Here is a 15,128-nt window from a genome sequence, read left to right as displayed (position 1 = left end):
TGAAGGAGCAGCTCTCCAAAAGCTAGTGCTTCCAAACAAACCTGTTGGACTATAACCTGGTGTCGTGTGACTTTAACTTTGTATACCCCAGTCCAACATTGGCTCCTCCAAATCTGTTATAATCACGGACACTTCTATATCCACATTACTTCTTAAACAATTCTTCCAAAGAATTTGGGCATTGCTGGTAGGCCAGCATTTATTGCCCATCCTAAATAGCCCTATATAATACTGCTGCAAAGTTCTGGGTGTAAGTAGTATTTCTTAATAATGCTTTAGAGTATGCAGATATTTGTTGCCATGTACCAGTGAGGTATGTGTGCCTGCTTTTTACTGCTGAGTTTATCTTGGGCAGGAGTTCAGATACGGCAGTGTGGAAAGGGAGCTGGACCATGGAGTAATAGTCTACGGAGAGAGTATTTAGAGGGAAGGGGAAGAATCTGGAATTGTGGGTGCTGGGTGGAGGAATCAAAGTTCACAATAAGTGGCATGGTCGTACTTTTTGACATGGAGGCCTGGAATCTTTAAAACTCAGCGGTGGGGACACTTCATTGCTAACTCTTGGAAAGTGTTAACAGACTGTAAGTTTGAGAATCACCAGCCTGCAGTATAGAACAGGATTTCTTTGACCCAGCTAGTCAATGCCATGTTCATAATTTATCCAGGCCTCCTGCCATTCCACTTGATTAACTCCATTAGCATAATCACCCAGTTTGTTCTTCATTTCCTTATCTACCTTCCCATACAAAGCATTGATGCTATTCACCTTAACTACTCCATGAGGTGGCAAGTTTTGTGGTCTAACCGAGATATATAAAATGCTAAAAGTGATTGACAAATTAGATATAAGATGTTTCCTCTTGTGGGCCAATCTGAAAATGAGAGTTCATAATTTTAGGAAAAGGTGTAATAGAATTAAAGGTGAAGAGAAATTACCCCTCTCAAAGGGTCATGAATGTGTGGCATTCAGCATCGCGTGTGGTAGGTGCCAGGGCATTGAGTAAGTTTAATGAGTACAAATGTTTAATCAGAAACAGGTTGAAGAGTCATGGGGAACAGGCAGGAAAGTGGAGTTCAAGCTAAGGTGAGATCAGCTGTAATTGTACTGAATGAAAGAGCAGAATTGAGGGGCTGAATTGCCTTTTCCTGCTTCTAATTCTTATGTTCTTAAGTGCTGACTGGGAAAATTTAGTTTCTCCTAAATTCTCCACTGGATTTTTTTAGTATTTTCCCTATATTTATACCCTCTTGTTTTAGACTCCCCTCACAAGTGGGATCATGTCTATAGTTACCCTACTGAATCCTTTCATAATTTTAAAGACTTTACAGTCATCCTGCAGTCTTCTCTTTTCTGGAGGACGGCGCCCAGCATGTTCAGCATTCCTAAGTTTCTGTGAAATTGTGTTGCAAAGCCATTCACTGTTTTCTGTTTTCTGTGCGAATGTAGAATTGTCACCGATGGAACCTGTGAAAAAGAAAAAGAAGTCTGAGGGTCATCAGGCTGACACCGCCATGGGTCTTCTCAAGGCCATCACTTCACCCATATCAACAGCTCCAAAACCTTCCAAGAAACCTGAGAAATCGCTTGCTGCTTTTAGCTCACCATCCTATCCTCCTTTATACCCTGAGATCAGGAAGGAGCATAAGAAGAAGACCAGTAGTGCAGAGCATGAGGAAACCCCTGAAGAAGGGGACTTGCATAAGGCGAAAAAAATGAAGCCAATTTTTGTAAATACAGACACTGTGACGGTGCGTGAGGCAGAAGGTTTAAAAATGAAGCTCCTCCTCTCGCCTAAGGACAAATCGGGCACAGATGATGAAGCATTCAACTTTGCCACATCATCAAGCCTTAAGAAATCATCAAAGAAGATGAGCAGGGAGCAGGATCATGCCACATTCCACTCTGCCCTCGAGGCCCAAGGCCTGCCAAAAACGGTTGTTCGCAAAAAGCACAGGTCAGAATCTCGAACCAGTGAGAGCTTTGATTCTGAGACACGTTTTTACAGTGAAGTCCGTGCTGGCAACCTCTCAGAGTGTGACCTCTCAGGCCTTGAGGCGCTGGAGACGGCATCGTCCTCTGGTGGTGAGCTAGAGGCGGGAGAACTGGTCATCGATGACTCCTTCCGCGAAATGAAAAAGAAGAAGAAAAAAGACAAGAAGAGCAAAAAAAAGAAGGACAAGGAGAAACACAGAGAGAAGAAACACTCCAAATCAAAGAAGTTGCATGCTCATTCCCCTGTGAAGATATTAGCAACGACCAAGTGCTGCTACCCAACGCAGTCGACTGTTAGCACACCTTATGCAATTAATGTGCCCCCACCTTCCATATTCCACATGGAAGGACAGAGTGAGAAAAAGAAGAAAAAGGAGGAAAAAGATAAAGAAAAAGTTGAGAAACCAGAAAAGGTGAGGTTATTCTGAACCAATGCTTGGAATTTCTCTTGATATTGAATATTAAATTAGAGGAATTAAATTGATGGTCGCAATTTGGTCTGTTTTGTTGCTCTTATAGCAGCAATTTCTTATCCCAGTGTTATGGACCAGACCAAATCCCCTCAAAATATTCAGAAGTATGTCTTGCCCCTAATTTTTTCTTACTTTAAAGATAAATTTAAGGTGTTGCATTCCTGATGCAATTCAATTAGTTAAACTGCCAGATTTAAAGCAAAGCACACTTTATTCATCCGCTATAGTTAAAACAAAAGAAAGCAGGAATTGAAATAATCTAACTCCTATTGGAAAACTTCACAGAATAATAGATGCTATAACTAATACAAAGTAACTGGTCCACTATAGTAACATCCCTTAAACACACCTTTGGCAAAGGCAAATTTAGAAAACAAATTGTCTCACGTACAACTCCAATAGCGGGAAGAGAACTCCCAGCTTTTGACCATAACTAAAAAAAGGGAAAAAATAGATTCTACTTCAAGATCTCAACAGCAACTGCTGAAAACTAAAAACTAATAATCTTGATTCTGTGGGAGCTTGACCACACCCATTCAGGCTGCTTCTATTGTTCTATTGTAGTGGCTCTGGTACACTGCCCAATACCTCTGCCTTAAAAGCTCTCTTTTAAAAAAAAGAACAAAATAACCTCTTAAAGCTGGATATTGTCACATCAGTGACTGTCATATTAAAAGTGATTGCATGTAAGGAAAGGAAGATTGGTATTTAGAAGTGCCTTTCACAAACTTAGGGTGTCCAAGACTGCTTTATGGCAATCTCAATTAAGTATTTTTGAAGTTTAGCCACTGTTGTAATATAGAAAATAGTAGTCATCTCTATGGTACAATGCTGTATACTATTTAATGTATTCAGATAAAATGCAGTCCACCACAGAAAAGCTCATGAGGGATCTAGTTTGCAATCTTTGAATTGGTCAAATGGATCTTTTATTAGTACAGCAAGCAGAGTCACATTCCCTTGGGTCTGAAGACCAAGAAACCTTGCTCCAGCAACTACATGTGAGCTTGAGCAATAAATGTTGCCAGTTTAATTGCATTGCTGATCCACTAAAACATTCGGAGCAGAAAGCCTACCTTCGAGTGAAGATTATGATGTGACTGTTTTTGGTTGTAGCTTTTCTTGTAATTTTGGTGAATGTAAATGCATCATGTTTTTGTCTATCAGACATGGGAGAAACCCAAAATAACTTGAACTTAAGTCTTCAAAATTTGAGGTAGAGTTGTAGCTAATCTAAACAAACATAAGCTTTCCCTCCGCAGATGCTCCCAGACATGCTGGGTTTTTCCATCTGGGTTGTGAACAATCTACCATAGTAGATAGGCAAAATAGGGTTTCTTAAGTTTCAGAAGGTGGTTGCCTTGCTATGCCAATAGTAGAGGAAAGAAGTTAGAAAGCAAAGTAGAAAAAGTCAGGGTAGGAATGTTCAGAGTAAATAATCCACTCTAGCAAGTTTGAAGCATTGGTTTTCTGTGAGGAGAATGAGTCTGGACAAAATTATAATGGTATCAAAAATATAAAATCGGATAAGGATGATGCATTTGGCAATGTTATCAGTTATTGCATAGTTTTTAAAAAATTGTCTGAGTGATTCTGTCTGGTTTTCTTTTTATCATTTTCTTTGTAGTAAGGGTTTAGGAAATGTGACTTTTAAATGTTGGGATTTGAAATAAATTGTATTCACATTTTAAGAACACCTCTCCTCTAAGGCAGCTTGTCTGACATCCATCCTTGGGTGAGTCTTTGAAAAATTTATTTGTCTGTGTAGTGATCTCAGTCTCCTGAAGAGATTTAAAAAAAAAGCTACAAGGTAAACATGCAGGTTGAGTCCGTGATTAAGAAAGCGAATGCAATGTTGTCTCTTATCTCAAGAGGGTTGGAATATAAAAGCAGAGATGTACTACTAAGACTATATAAAGCTCTGGTTAGGCCCCATTTGGAGTACTGTGTCCAGTTTTGGTCCCCACACCTCAGGAAGGACATACTGGCACTGGAACGTGTCCAGCGGAGATTCACACGGATGATCCCTGGAATGATAGGTCTAACATATGAGGAACGGCTGAGGATACTGGGATTGTATTCGTTGGAGTTTAGAAGATTAAGGGTAGACTTAATAGAGACGTACAAAATAATACATGGCTTGGAAAAGGTGGATGCTAGGAAATTGTTTCAGTTAAACGAGGAGACTAGGACCCGTGGACACAGCCTTAGAATTAGAGGGGGTCATTTCAGAACAGAAATGCGGAGACATTTCTTCAGCCAGAGTGTGGTGGGCCTGTGGAATTCATTGCCACGGAGTGCAGTGGAAGCCGGGACGCTAAATGTCTTCAAGGCTGAGATTGATAGATTCTTGTTGTCTAGAGGAATTAAGGGCTACGGGGAGAACGCTGGTAAGTGGAGCTGAAATGCGCATCAGCCATGATTGAATGGCGGAGTGGACTCGATGGGCCGAATGGCCTTACTTCCACTCCCATGTCTTATGGTCTTAAATGCAATTTTGTCCTTCTCAAATGAACACCAGAATCATCACCTTCACCTTTTGATGCAAACTCCATTCCTCCAACAACTCCACACTCCAAACCCCAATTCTTCCTGGCCTCTGACTCAGGCTGAATTGGACTATTCTCAACCTTGATAAACTTAAGACCATCTCACAACAATCAGCCCTCCCTTCCTCAGTCTGCTTGTTGCTGCATCCATATCATGCCCATGCCTATGTCTTACTGGCTTAATTATTTTAATGCTTCATTTGCCATTCTCCAATCTTACATTCTTCATGAACTTCATCTTACCAAATCAAAACTGCTTGTACCCTCTCTCACGCAGTCATATTTTATTCTACAAAGAGCCATAAAAATTAAAATATGCAGACAGTGTTCACATCATCTACGGCCTCAGTCATTCCTGTCTTTTCTACCTTTCACCAGGACTACAAACTCCCCCACTCTTCACTGGAAAGGAGGGAAGTTTGCAGTGGAGATCATGCAGGGAGGCTGTGGCTGCAAAATTGTTGTGCTGGGGATAGAGCGGTAGCAATGGAAAAGGGGAAGATGTAGGCATTTAGGGTGATGAGAAGGTTTCCCAAGTATTTAATTAGGAAAACCCTTTATATAAAGTAACAGCTGACTATTGCTGAAGAGAAAGACGTGATAAGAATGTCAAATTTCTAGCAATCACAACAATTTATGCTCCAGGAGGAAAGGATGCTGATTAGTTGGCAAGTCGACCCGAACTGACTAAGGCAGATGCCTCTGGGGAAAGCAATGGAGAATCTTTGGCTCACCAAGGTCCTGGGTAACTCAAAAAAGCTTGAAAAAGTTTATTCTTTTACAAGGAACATGTTCCTGTGTATGAATGAACGTCACTTCTAGCAAATGTTATGTGTAGATTAGATTAGATTCCCTACAGTGTAGAAACAGGCCCTTCGGCCCAACAAGTCCACACCGACTCTCTGAAAAGCAACCCACCCAGACCCATTCCCCTATATTTACCCCTTCACCTAACACTACAAGCAATTTCCCATGGCCACTTCACCTCACCTGCACATTTTTGGACTGTGGGAGGAAACTGGAGCACCCGGAGGAAACCCACGCAGACACTGGGAGAATGTGCAAACTCCACACAGACAGTTGCCTGAGGCAGGAATTGAACCCAGGTCTCTGGCACTGTGAAGTAGCAGTGCTAACCAATGTGCTACCGTGCCGCTGAACGAAGAGACCTTGGAGTGCAGGTTCATAGCTCCTTGAAAGTGGAGTCGCAGGTAGATAGGATAGTGAAGAAGGCGTTTGGTATGCTTTCCTTTATTGGTCAGAGTATTGAGTACAGGAGTTGGGAGGTCATGTTGCGGCTGTACAGGACATTGGTTAGGCCACTGTTGGAATATTGTGTGCAATTCTGGTCGTCTCCTTATCGGAAAGATGTTGTGAAACTTGGAAGGGTTCAGAAAAGATTTACAAGGATGTTAGCAGGGTTGGAGGATTTGAGCTATAGGGAGAAGTTGAATAGGCTGGGGCTGTTTTCCCTGGAGCGTCGGAGGCTGAGGGGTGACCTTTATAGAGGTTTATAAAATCATGAGGGGCATGGATAGGGGAAATAGACAAGGTCTTTTCCTTGGGGTTTGGAAGTTCAGAACTAGAGGGCATAGGTTTAAGGTGAGGGGGAAAGATATAAAAGAGACCTAAGTGGCAACTTTTTCACGCAGAGGGCGGTACGTGTGTGGAATGAGCTGCCAGAGGAAGTGGTGGAGGCTAGTACAATTGCAACATTTAAAAGGCATCTGGATGGGTATATGAATAGGAAAGGTTTGAAGGCTTATGTGCTGGGTGCTGGCAGATGGGATTAGATTGGGTTGGAATATCTGGTCGGCATGGACGAGTTGGACCGAAGGGTCTGTTTCCATGCTATACATCTCTATGACTCTAAATGAGCCATTTTATGAATGTTACTGATTTGCCAACCAATCAGCACTGTTGTCACTTCTAGTATGAGTTGTTCTTTTGGGTTGAATTTGGCATTCTTGCATTTATCCTGCTAAATAAAGAGGAAAGGTTTCAGTAACACCTCTCTTTTCAGCACTAACGTTGACTACTAAAGGTGCAACAACATAGTTGGTTCCTACAGGTTGACTTCAAATATCACCAATCTTATCTGATGTTTGCTGACTTCTCTTTCATTCCATGTTAGCTACTTATCCTAATGGTTAATTATTTTATACAGGTTAAAACCACTGGTGGTTTTATTATGAACAGATATGTTAGATTATTGTGTAAGGTTCAGTACTTTGGTTTTATTATTTTGATTGGTACTGTTTTGGTTAAGCAATTCCTTATATGTAGAATGTTTAAAATAGGAAAGCTTTGCAGAAACATTGTCAAATAAAATTTTACACCACATCATGAGATTTTTGGCTCTGGTGACCAAAAGCCTGGTCACAAAGGTGGACTTTAAGGGGCCATATGAAGAGAGACTCAGGAGAGAATTTTGGGGTGTTGAGTTTAGGGAACTGGACATGGCATTATGTGTACCAATGCTGGAATGAGTTATAGGTGCTTGAATCAGCAATTGCCATGCTAATATCCTTCATGACGTTAGCTGCAGGAGGCTGGATATTTCTTTCGAGTTCAGCAGCTCCCTTGTGCTGCAAAGTTCTAAGCTGTTATTACTTTGTGGTTCATAATGGCGTGTGCCCAGCAGGATGCAGGACTTACTCAGTAGTTCTGGTAGTATCTCAGACCTGCTGAGTATTTCCAGCATTTTCTATGTTTCAGATGTTCTAAGTTTGCAGTATCTTGTTATTGTATCTGGATGCAGTCTGTTCCATCAGTGGGAGCCCAAAGGTGCTAACTGTACTGATTTTATTTGATCATTACTTTTACTCTTCCATCTAATGTGAGCCGCAGCCCAGGATGCAATTGCAAATTTACCTTTGAAACAAAAAGCAGCTATCAGCAAAAACATGCCAACAAATAACTTCTTCATAATGATCCTAAAATATGTTGTTGCAGCTTTGTGAATGGAACTTTACTCCATATCCAACAACTGACCTGAGAATATTTGATGCTGCAGTAGGACATCCAACAAAGGGAAGTATAGGAGGTTGAGGGGTGACCTTATAGAGGTTTATAAAATCATGAGAGGTTGGATAAGGTGAATAGTAAAGGTCCCAGGATAGGGGAGTCCAAAATTATAGGGCATAGGTTAAGTTGAGAGGACAAAGATTTAAAAGAGACCTGAGGGGCATCTTTCCTGCATTCCTACAGAATGAGTGACCAGAGGAAGTGGTAGAGGCAGGTTCAGGTACAATATTTAAAAGGCATTTGGACAGGTACATCAATAGGGACGTTCTCAAGGGATGTGGGCCAAAAGCAGGCACTTGGAACTAGTTTAGTTTGGGAAACCTGGTTGACATGGATGAGTTTCCATGCCATATAATTCTATGACTGTATGTATCATTGTATAACGTCATCATTCTCCAACATGTTTGTCACAGATGATCATTGGAAAGAATTGATTAGAAAAAAAAACACAATTAACCTGTCTACATGTTGAAATTTATCATTGCAAAGCAGCAGTTTGTATAGCTTGATGCTGGCACAGATACCAAAGTGATTGGGAGTCACTTTTGCAATTATATTTTTGTATTTCTTACAGAAAAAGAAGAATATGTCTGCTTATCAGCTCTTTTGCAAGGAGTACAGGATTAATATTGTTGCTGAACATCCAGGAATAGGTGAAAGTCTCTTTTTGCATATACATGTTGCCAGCGTGTTTGTTTGCTTAGGACGAGGGACTCTCATGGTATTTGTGCCTGATGTTGGAAACTGGAGAAATTGGGACAGGCACTTGTCTCTAATGCCCTTAACTAGTTAAGAGATCATTTAGGAATATTTTTCTTTTCTCCAGAATAGGTGACTGACAGCTGCTCAAATTGCTGAGATCACCAATTTATCTTTCAATATATAAAATAATAGAATGTTCCAGCACAAAGGAGACCATTACGCCATTGTGCTTGTGCCCTTTCTCCAAAGCTTTGTTTTTAAAAACAAAAAGTCTCCTTAAAATACTTATCCAGTTCCTGTTGATGGTGCCTTCATCATTCTTTAAGGCCAGATTATTTTAAGCAATTTCATTCACTGTTTTCCTCTGTCACTCTGGTTGTTCTGCCAGTTATATTAGCCCTGTTGTCTCTTTCAAAACCTTAATGATACATCAACCATGTTTGCTGTGAATGAGAATTTTCTTTGAGAACCATGTGCATCCTCAATCGGCCATGTGTACCCCATTTAAAAAAAAATGCTGGTAAACGGGGCTGGGATGTTTGTTTAAAAAAAATGGGTGGCACAGTGGTTAGCACTGCTGCCTCACAGCGCCAGAGACCCGGGTTCAATTCCCGCCTCAGGCGACTGACTGTGTGGAGTTTGCACGTTCTCCCCGTGTCTGCGTGGGTTTCCTCCGAGTGCTCCGGTTTCCTCCCACAGTCCAAAAATGTGCAGGTCAGGTGAATTGGCCATGCTAAATTGCCCGTAGTGTTAGGTGAAGGGGTAAATGTAGGGGAATGGGTCTGGGTGGGCTGCGCTTCGGCGGGTCGGTGTGGACTTGTTGGGCCGAAGGGCCTGTTTCCACACTGTAAATTATTTAATCTAATCTAATCTCTGGTGTCCCTGGTTGGCAAATCTCAGCCAGTTGTTTCAATTAATCCACTGATAGTTACTATACAAAATGTGATTTGGTAGTGAATGCAATAAGGAAGGCCCATGCTTGACATCATCTTAGACGAATACACACAGGCTCCAGATGTGAATGAATTGTTGTGGTGCTTTGGGGGCAGAGTGGGGAATATGTGAATCACATTCAACCAGTGGAGAGGTTTGCATATATGCAAAATTATGTTAAGAATCAGCAAGACCAGCAGCATGTCATTTACATTGCCTCCGGGACGTATGGTACAAATTCCCATTTGTTACAGAAAGGGACAACAGAAAATCATGTTACTGCAGGTTCAATCCAGTAAGAGGAGATATCCTGCCTGTATAAAGGGATCCCCATATCATCTTATTGTAAAGTTTGCAAACAATTTGTACATGAATCAAATTTCTCCAGAATTTTAGAGAGTTGCTTGCTGCCCATGGGGAATGAAATAAAAATTTCTTAGCATGGGGAACAGATTCTTAGTTGCAAATGTGAGCTTGCCTTATGCCTTCCAGCTTGCACTTCAGCATTTTAGTTAACGTTGAATCTGAACTCAAGAAGCATTTGCCTTGGATTTGATGTCAGAATTGAGTTTCAAAAAAGTAGGGAAAGACTCTTCAGGAGTGGAAGGCTTTAATTTAAGATCAACAACCAACGGGAAGGTTTGGATCATTTTGTTTTGCCTAGGAAGTTGCTGGTACCAATTTTTAAAAAAACCTTTTAGAAGAACATAGAGGAAAGGCAGAGATTAGGATTACATGACTGGCTTTTCTTTTGTGATGTATGTGATGCATTGAATGACCACCTGTGCTGCTTTATGTTATAATTACATGATTATTTTGTGCTCTGTTTAGGCTATCTTCAAATTGAATATGTTAAGATGTGGAGGATATAAATGGAGAGCTGCTGGAGGGTGGTCAGCCTCCATTGATATCGGAAATCCAGACAAAATTACCATCCAACATGATAATGCACTGACGAGGCACATTAGAAATGAAGTGCAGCCAGCATCACATTCCTGCTTTGTGTCTCATTAATACAGACTGCTTGCTTAATGCTGCACTTTATACTGAAACTGTTGTTTAATTCTAAATTAAACTGGATGGAATACTGATCCAGCAAAAATAGACCAGAATTTGAGCAATAAAATTATAATTTGAGAATAAAGAAAGCTGAGATCATAAAGGAAAACTCTGATTGCAGAGACGTTGACATTGTTCCTTAATTTATTGGTTTTGACTTTATTGGAGCATCCCAAGTTGAGAATTGGTACACTACGGTGAACTTAATCATCAGTCTCCTGCTTCAATAAATCAGCAAAGCAGTGTCTGCTCAGTTATGTCATTATGATTAAATGTAAATTGGAATCATTGCTGATCGTTATCTTTATCACAGATTTTGGTGAGCTGAGCAAAAAGTTAGCTGAAGTCTGGAAACAACTTCCTGACAAGGAGAAACAGGTAAGCATTGCCCACTCATATGTTGTTTGTCAGACCAGCCTTTAGGAACACCCCTATTATAAACTAAGCACGTCTGTTACTTTGCTTGGGTAATGTTCACACAGAATTAATCAAACCAAATTGTCCAGTGCTAGTTTTATTCCAAAATAGACACTCATCTATATATAAGTGTGAAGCTAAAAGAAGTTAATGTTTTATGGTATTGTTATTAAAAGAAGGAATTTGCATTTGTGTAGGTTTTTTTGACATCCACTAAAATCCAAAGAATTTTGCAACCAACCATTTATTTTTGAATTATATTTGATCATTGTTTAAACTGTACGTGATATCAGCTAAAGGACGGCAACAAATGACATCTGATAAATATAGCAGACATACCAAAACACATTTTTCTTACGTGATCAGACAAAATTAACTGATGCCACGGCCCAGTGAGTTTGCAGTCTGAAGCTGATGTGTTGTCAAACAAGGGTATGCCTCATTAACATTTTGAGGGAAGAATATTGGTCAGTATATCGGGAGGACTCTGGTTTTCTTCAAATTCTGTTAATAGATTTTTGGCATTGTATCTCAAAAATGCAATGCTATTTTTAATGCCTTCTTACATGGGCCAGATTACGTTCTTAAATCCTAGAGTACCTTGATCTCGCAACATTTTGACCACTGAACCTGTTTCTCAACATATTGAGAATACTTTAACTCACTGAAAGTCTATTAATTTACGCTAAATATTAAGCATATGGATTTCCCACTTCTCTCCATTGAGGAAGCACTGACCCTTAGAGCCCAGATATTAATTTTCAATCATGAGTCTGCATCTAACTTCGTGTGATATTCCAACTGTCACTGAAAGCTTCAGTACAGGTAGTTCTTTCATAATCAATGGTTGTGTTCTTGTACAACTCTACGTTATAGAAAAATTGTGCTTTACAAACAGCAATTAAAGTGTTGGCGATGTAATCACGTTACAGCCAACACACATTTTAAAAGTACATGCTTTAGAAACAGCATGCCCAGTTTGTCAGTGACATTACAGCGAATTTGCATTGACAAAATGCACATTAAAGCAGAACGATCTGTACTGAATTACGCTTGCCAAGGCATGATCAGTTGATTTGGATCTAAGTTAGAATAACTATTTGATGCTACATGCAATGATACCTTTGATGTTTCTGAAAATATTTATGAAAACCTGTCAATGATCTGAATTGTTCCATGTCAGTGTTGATGCGTCATCCGAACATCCCTTCACTCCTCTTCTCACTCTGTGTTCCTTTCTCCCTTTAAATTTTCTTCATCGCAGCCACTCCTTGTTCCACATTTTAGCCACTTTCTGGAATTATGACAGTATTATATTTCTGAATGCTGGTTTTGTTCTCCCTGACAAACAGAAACATTTATCCCATCAAATCCTTTAAAATCGTATTCTGCCAATGCTCTGACTGCTGCAAGAGAAGTTAGACAGCACGATTTTCTGTAGTCAAACATTACTGTGGGGTCAGATCAGGTAGCACAGAAATAGGAGCGGGAGTAGACCATTCAGCCCTTTCGTAGTATCATGGCGTATCTATATCCATCCCTTTTCAAGAGGCTATAGCTCAGTAGAAAAGGTGGACACAATCAAAAGGTCTAAGTTGTTAACAAGGAGACATAGAAAACCATGCCTGACATGCTTGAGGTAGATAGATTCTTGTGAGGCAAATCTTTTTAGAGTCATAGAGATGTACAGCATGGAAGCAGACCATTTGGTCCAACCCATCCATGCTGACCAGATATCCCAACCCAATGAATCAAGATTTATTGGGAATATGGAATTCCAATCAGTCATGAGCTTATTGAATGGCTGAGCAGGCTCAAGGGGCTGATGGTCTTCTTCTGTCATCAAAGGCAAAGCATTTTGTGCCCAGTTTCTCAGGACTAGACTGCCCAAAGCCCCAGGCGAAGGTGAGGACTGCAGATGCTGGAGATCGGAGTCAAGATTAGAGAGGTGCTGGAAAAGCACAGCAGGTCATGCAGCATCCGAGGAGCAGGAAAATTGACATTTTGGGCAGAAGCCCTTCATCAGGAAAAAAAGCCTGGCTGCCCTCTGCAAAGCACAAGTGACGGAATAGGTTCCACTTAGCTGGAGAGGCAGCTCCAGTAGCACTCAAGTTTGACACCATCCAGGACAAAGCAATCAGCTTGGCACCACTTCCAACATATTAAACATTCACTGTCTCCAACATTGCTTCCCCCCCCCACCCCCAATGAACTGCAGTGGTTCAAGAAAATGGCTCACCATGTTCTTCTCAAAGGCATTTATGGGTGGGCAATAAATGCTGGCCAAGCCATCGATGCTGACATATCATGACTCAATAAAACAAGACATTGTATGTGTATGGATTTTGAAAAGGCATTTCTGCTGAATAGTGTTGTTAGCAAAGACAATGGAGTTAAATGCACTGCAGCAGCAAAATGAATAAGAGACAAAGAAGAAAATAATGATAGTGGTTGTTTGAAGTAGTGTGGAAATGTGAAGTGGTCTTTCTAAGGTTCTGCAGGGTCTGTTTGTGGTGCACTGCTCTTTTCAATGTATATTAATCACCTGGACTTGGGAGTATAAGGCATAATTTAAAAGTTTGCACATAGTAAACAGGGAGGAGGATGGCAGCAGATTGGTGAAATAGGCAGATAAAATGTAATACTGAAATGTGAACTGATGTATTTAGTTTCGAAAAAATGAGAGTCAATATAAAGTAAATGGTGCAGTTGTAAAGTTTATGTAGGAAACGAGAGATTAGGGTTGTGCACGAACAGGTTTTTGAGGCTGACTTGATAAATTAGACTGTTAATACCCCACCCACAAGGAACATATTACCTTTTATAAATAGTTACAAGAAATGAAATTATTCTGAACCCTATGTCTAGTTATGAGTGCCACTCTTTAAGAATAACCTTAAACCCTTGGTCAGAGCACAGGGGAAAAAAAATCAACAAATTGTTACCAGTGATGCGAACATTTGGTCACTTGAAGTCTGGAGAAACCTAGAAAATAGGTGCATGAGTAGGCTATTCGGCCCTTCTAATCTGCACCACCATCCAATATGATCATGGCTGATCATACAGCCTCAGTATCCCATTCCCGCTTTTCCCCCATACTCCTTGATCCCTTTAACCACAAGGGCCACGTCCAGCTCCCCCCTGGAATATATCTAATGAACTGGCCTCAAAAGCTGCTTGTGTGAGAGAACTCCATAGGTTCGCAACTCTGAGTGAAGAAGTTCTTCCTCATCTCTGTCCTGAATGGCTTACTCTTTATTCTTAGACCAGCTGTGTGTTTTTGATTCTATGTTGATTTCACCAGTTTCTTCAGCTCCTCTCCCTTCACTTATACCAGATCCAAGTCGGCACTGCCCTTTTGAACTATCCTACCTGTCCATCTTACTTCCCAACTATCCGCTCAACCCTCCATTCCCACCTATCTCCACCAACTCCAACTACGTCCACTTATCGCATTCCTAGCTACGTTCCCCCCAGCCCATCTCCCTCCCATTTATCTCTATCTCCTTTCCTTTCCCCCCACCCCCGTCACTATGAAGGCCAGTATGCCATTAGCATGTAATGCTATGCTGTAAAAATTACATAGTAAATAAAGTGAAGTTGTTTTTTTCTGTTGGGGGGGAATGTGGGATTTTAATGGAATGGCAGCTCATGTTTGACGGGCCACATTGGCTATTCATGTTCTTGTTTCTTAGGTTGATATGTTTCCGTTCCAACTGAGTATTGTAAGCACTGCAGTTTCACTTAAGTACAATTTGTTACCTGTTTTAGTTTGAAATTGGAGCTAAAAACTTGTTCAGAACTTAACTAATGCAGATGTGTGGGCTGTACATCACTGTGATTAGCAAATATCATGTTCATTTGGTTGTTAGTAAGAGGAAGGCTGTGCACAACTGAGCCACATTTGCAAAATCCAAAATAAACATCTATATTTGGTGTGATTCCAATTGGGCAGCACTTGTTGAACAATCTGAG

The 15,128-nt window shown here is 40.7% G+C and overlaps 1 protein-coding gene across 5 annotated transcripts in view; it reads left to right on the top strand.

The window, feature by feature from the left end:
* Window positions 1–15,128, top strand: part of hmgxb4a (HMG box domain containing 4a) — a 50,706-nt gene that overhangs the window by 18,889 nt on the left and 16,689 nt on the right. For all 5 annotated transcript variants that reach the window (XM_043679943.2, XM_043679940.2, XM_043679942.2 and 2 more), the window contains 3 exons: window positions 1,448–2,406; window positions 8,617–8,695; window positions 11,050–11,114. In XM_043679943.2, the coding sequence (XP_043535878.1) occupies window positions 1,448–2,406; window positions 8,617–8,695; window positions 11,050–11,114 (1,103 nt within the window). The remainder of the gene's footprint in view (window positions 1–1,447; window positions 2,407–8,616; window positions 8,696–11,049; window positions 11,115–15,128) is intronic.

Source organism: Chiloscyllium plagiosum, unplaced genomic scaffold (genome assembly GCF_037043375.1).
Source record: "Chiloscyllium plagiosum isolate Xiang-an unplaced genomic scaffold, Cpla_swu_hap1 HiC_scaffold_33, whole genome shotgun sequence".
Classification (NCBI taxonomy): Eukaryota; Metazoa; Chordata; class Chondrichthyes; order Orectolobiformes; family Hemiscylliidae; genus Chiloscyllium; species Chiloscyllium plagiosum.
This window is presented reverse-complemented; position numbering and strand designations above follow the sequence as displayed.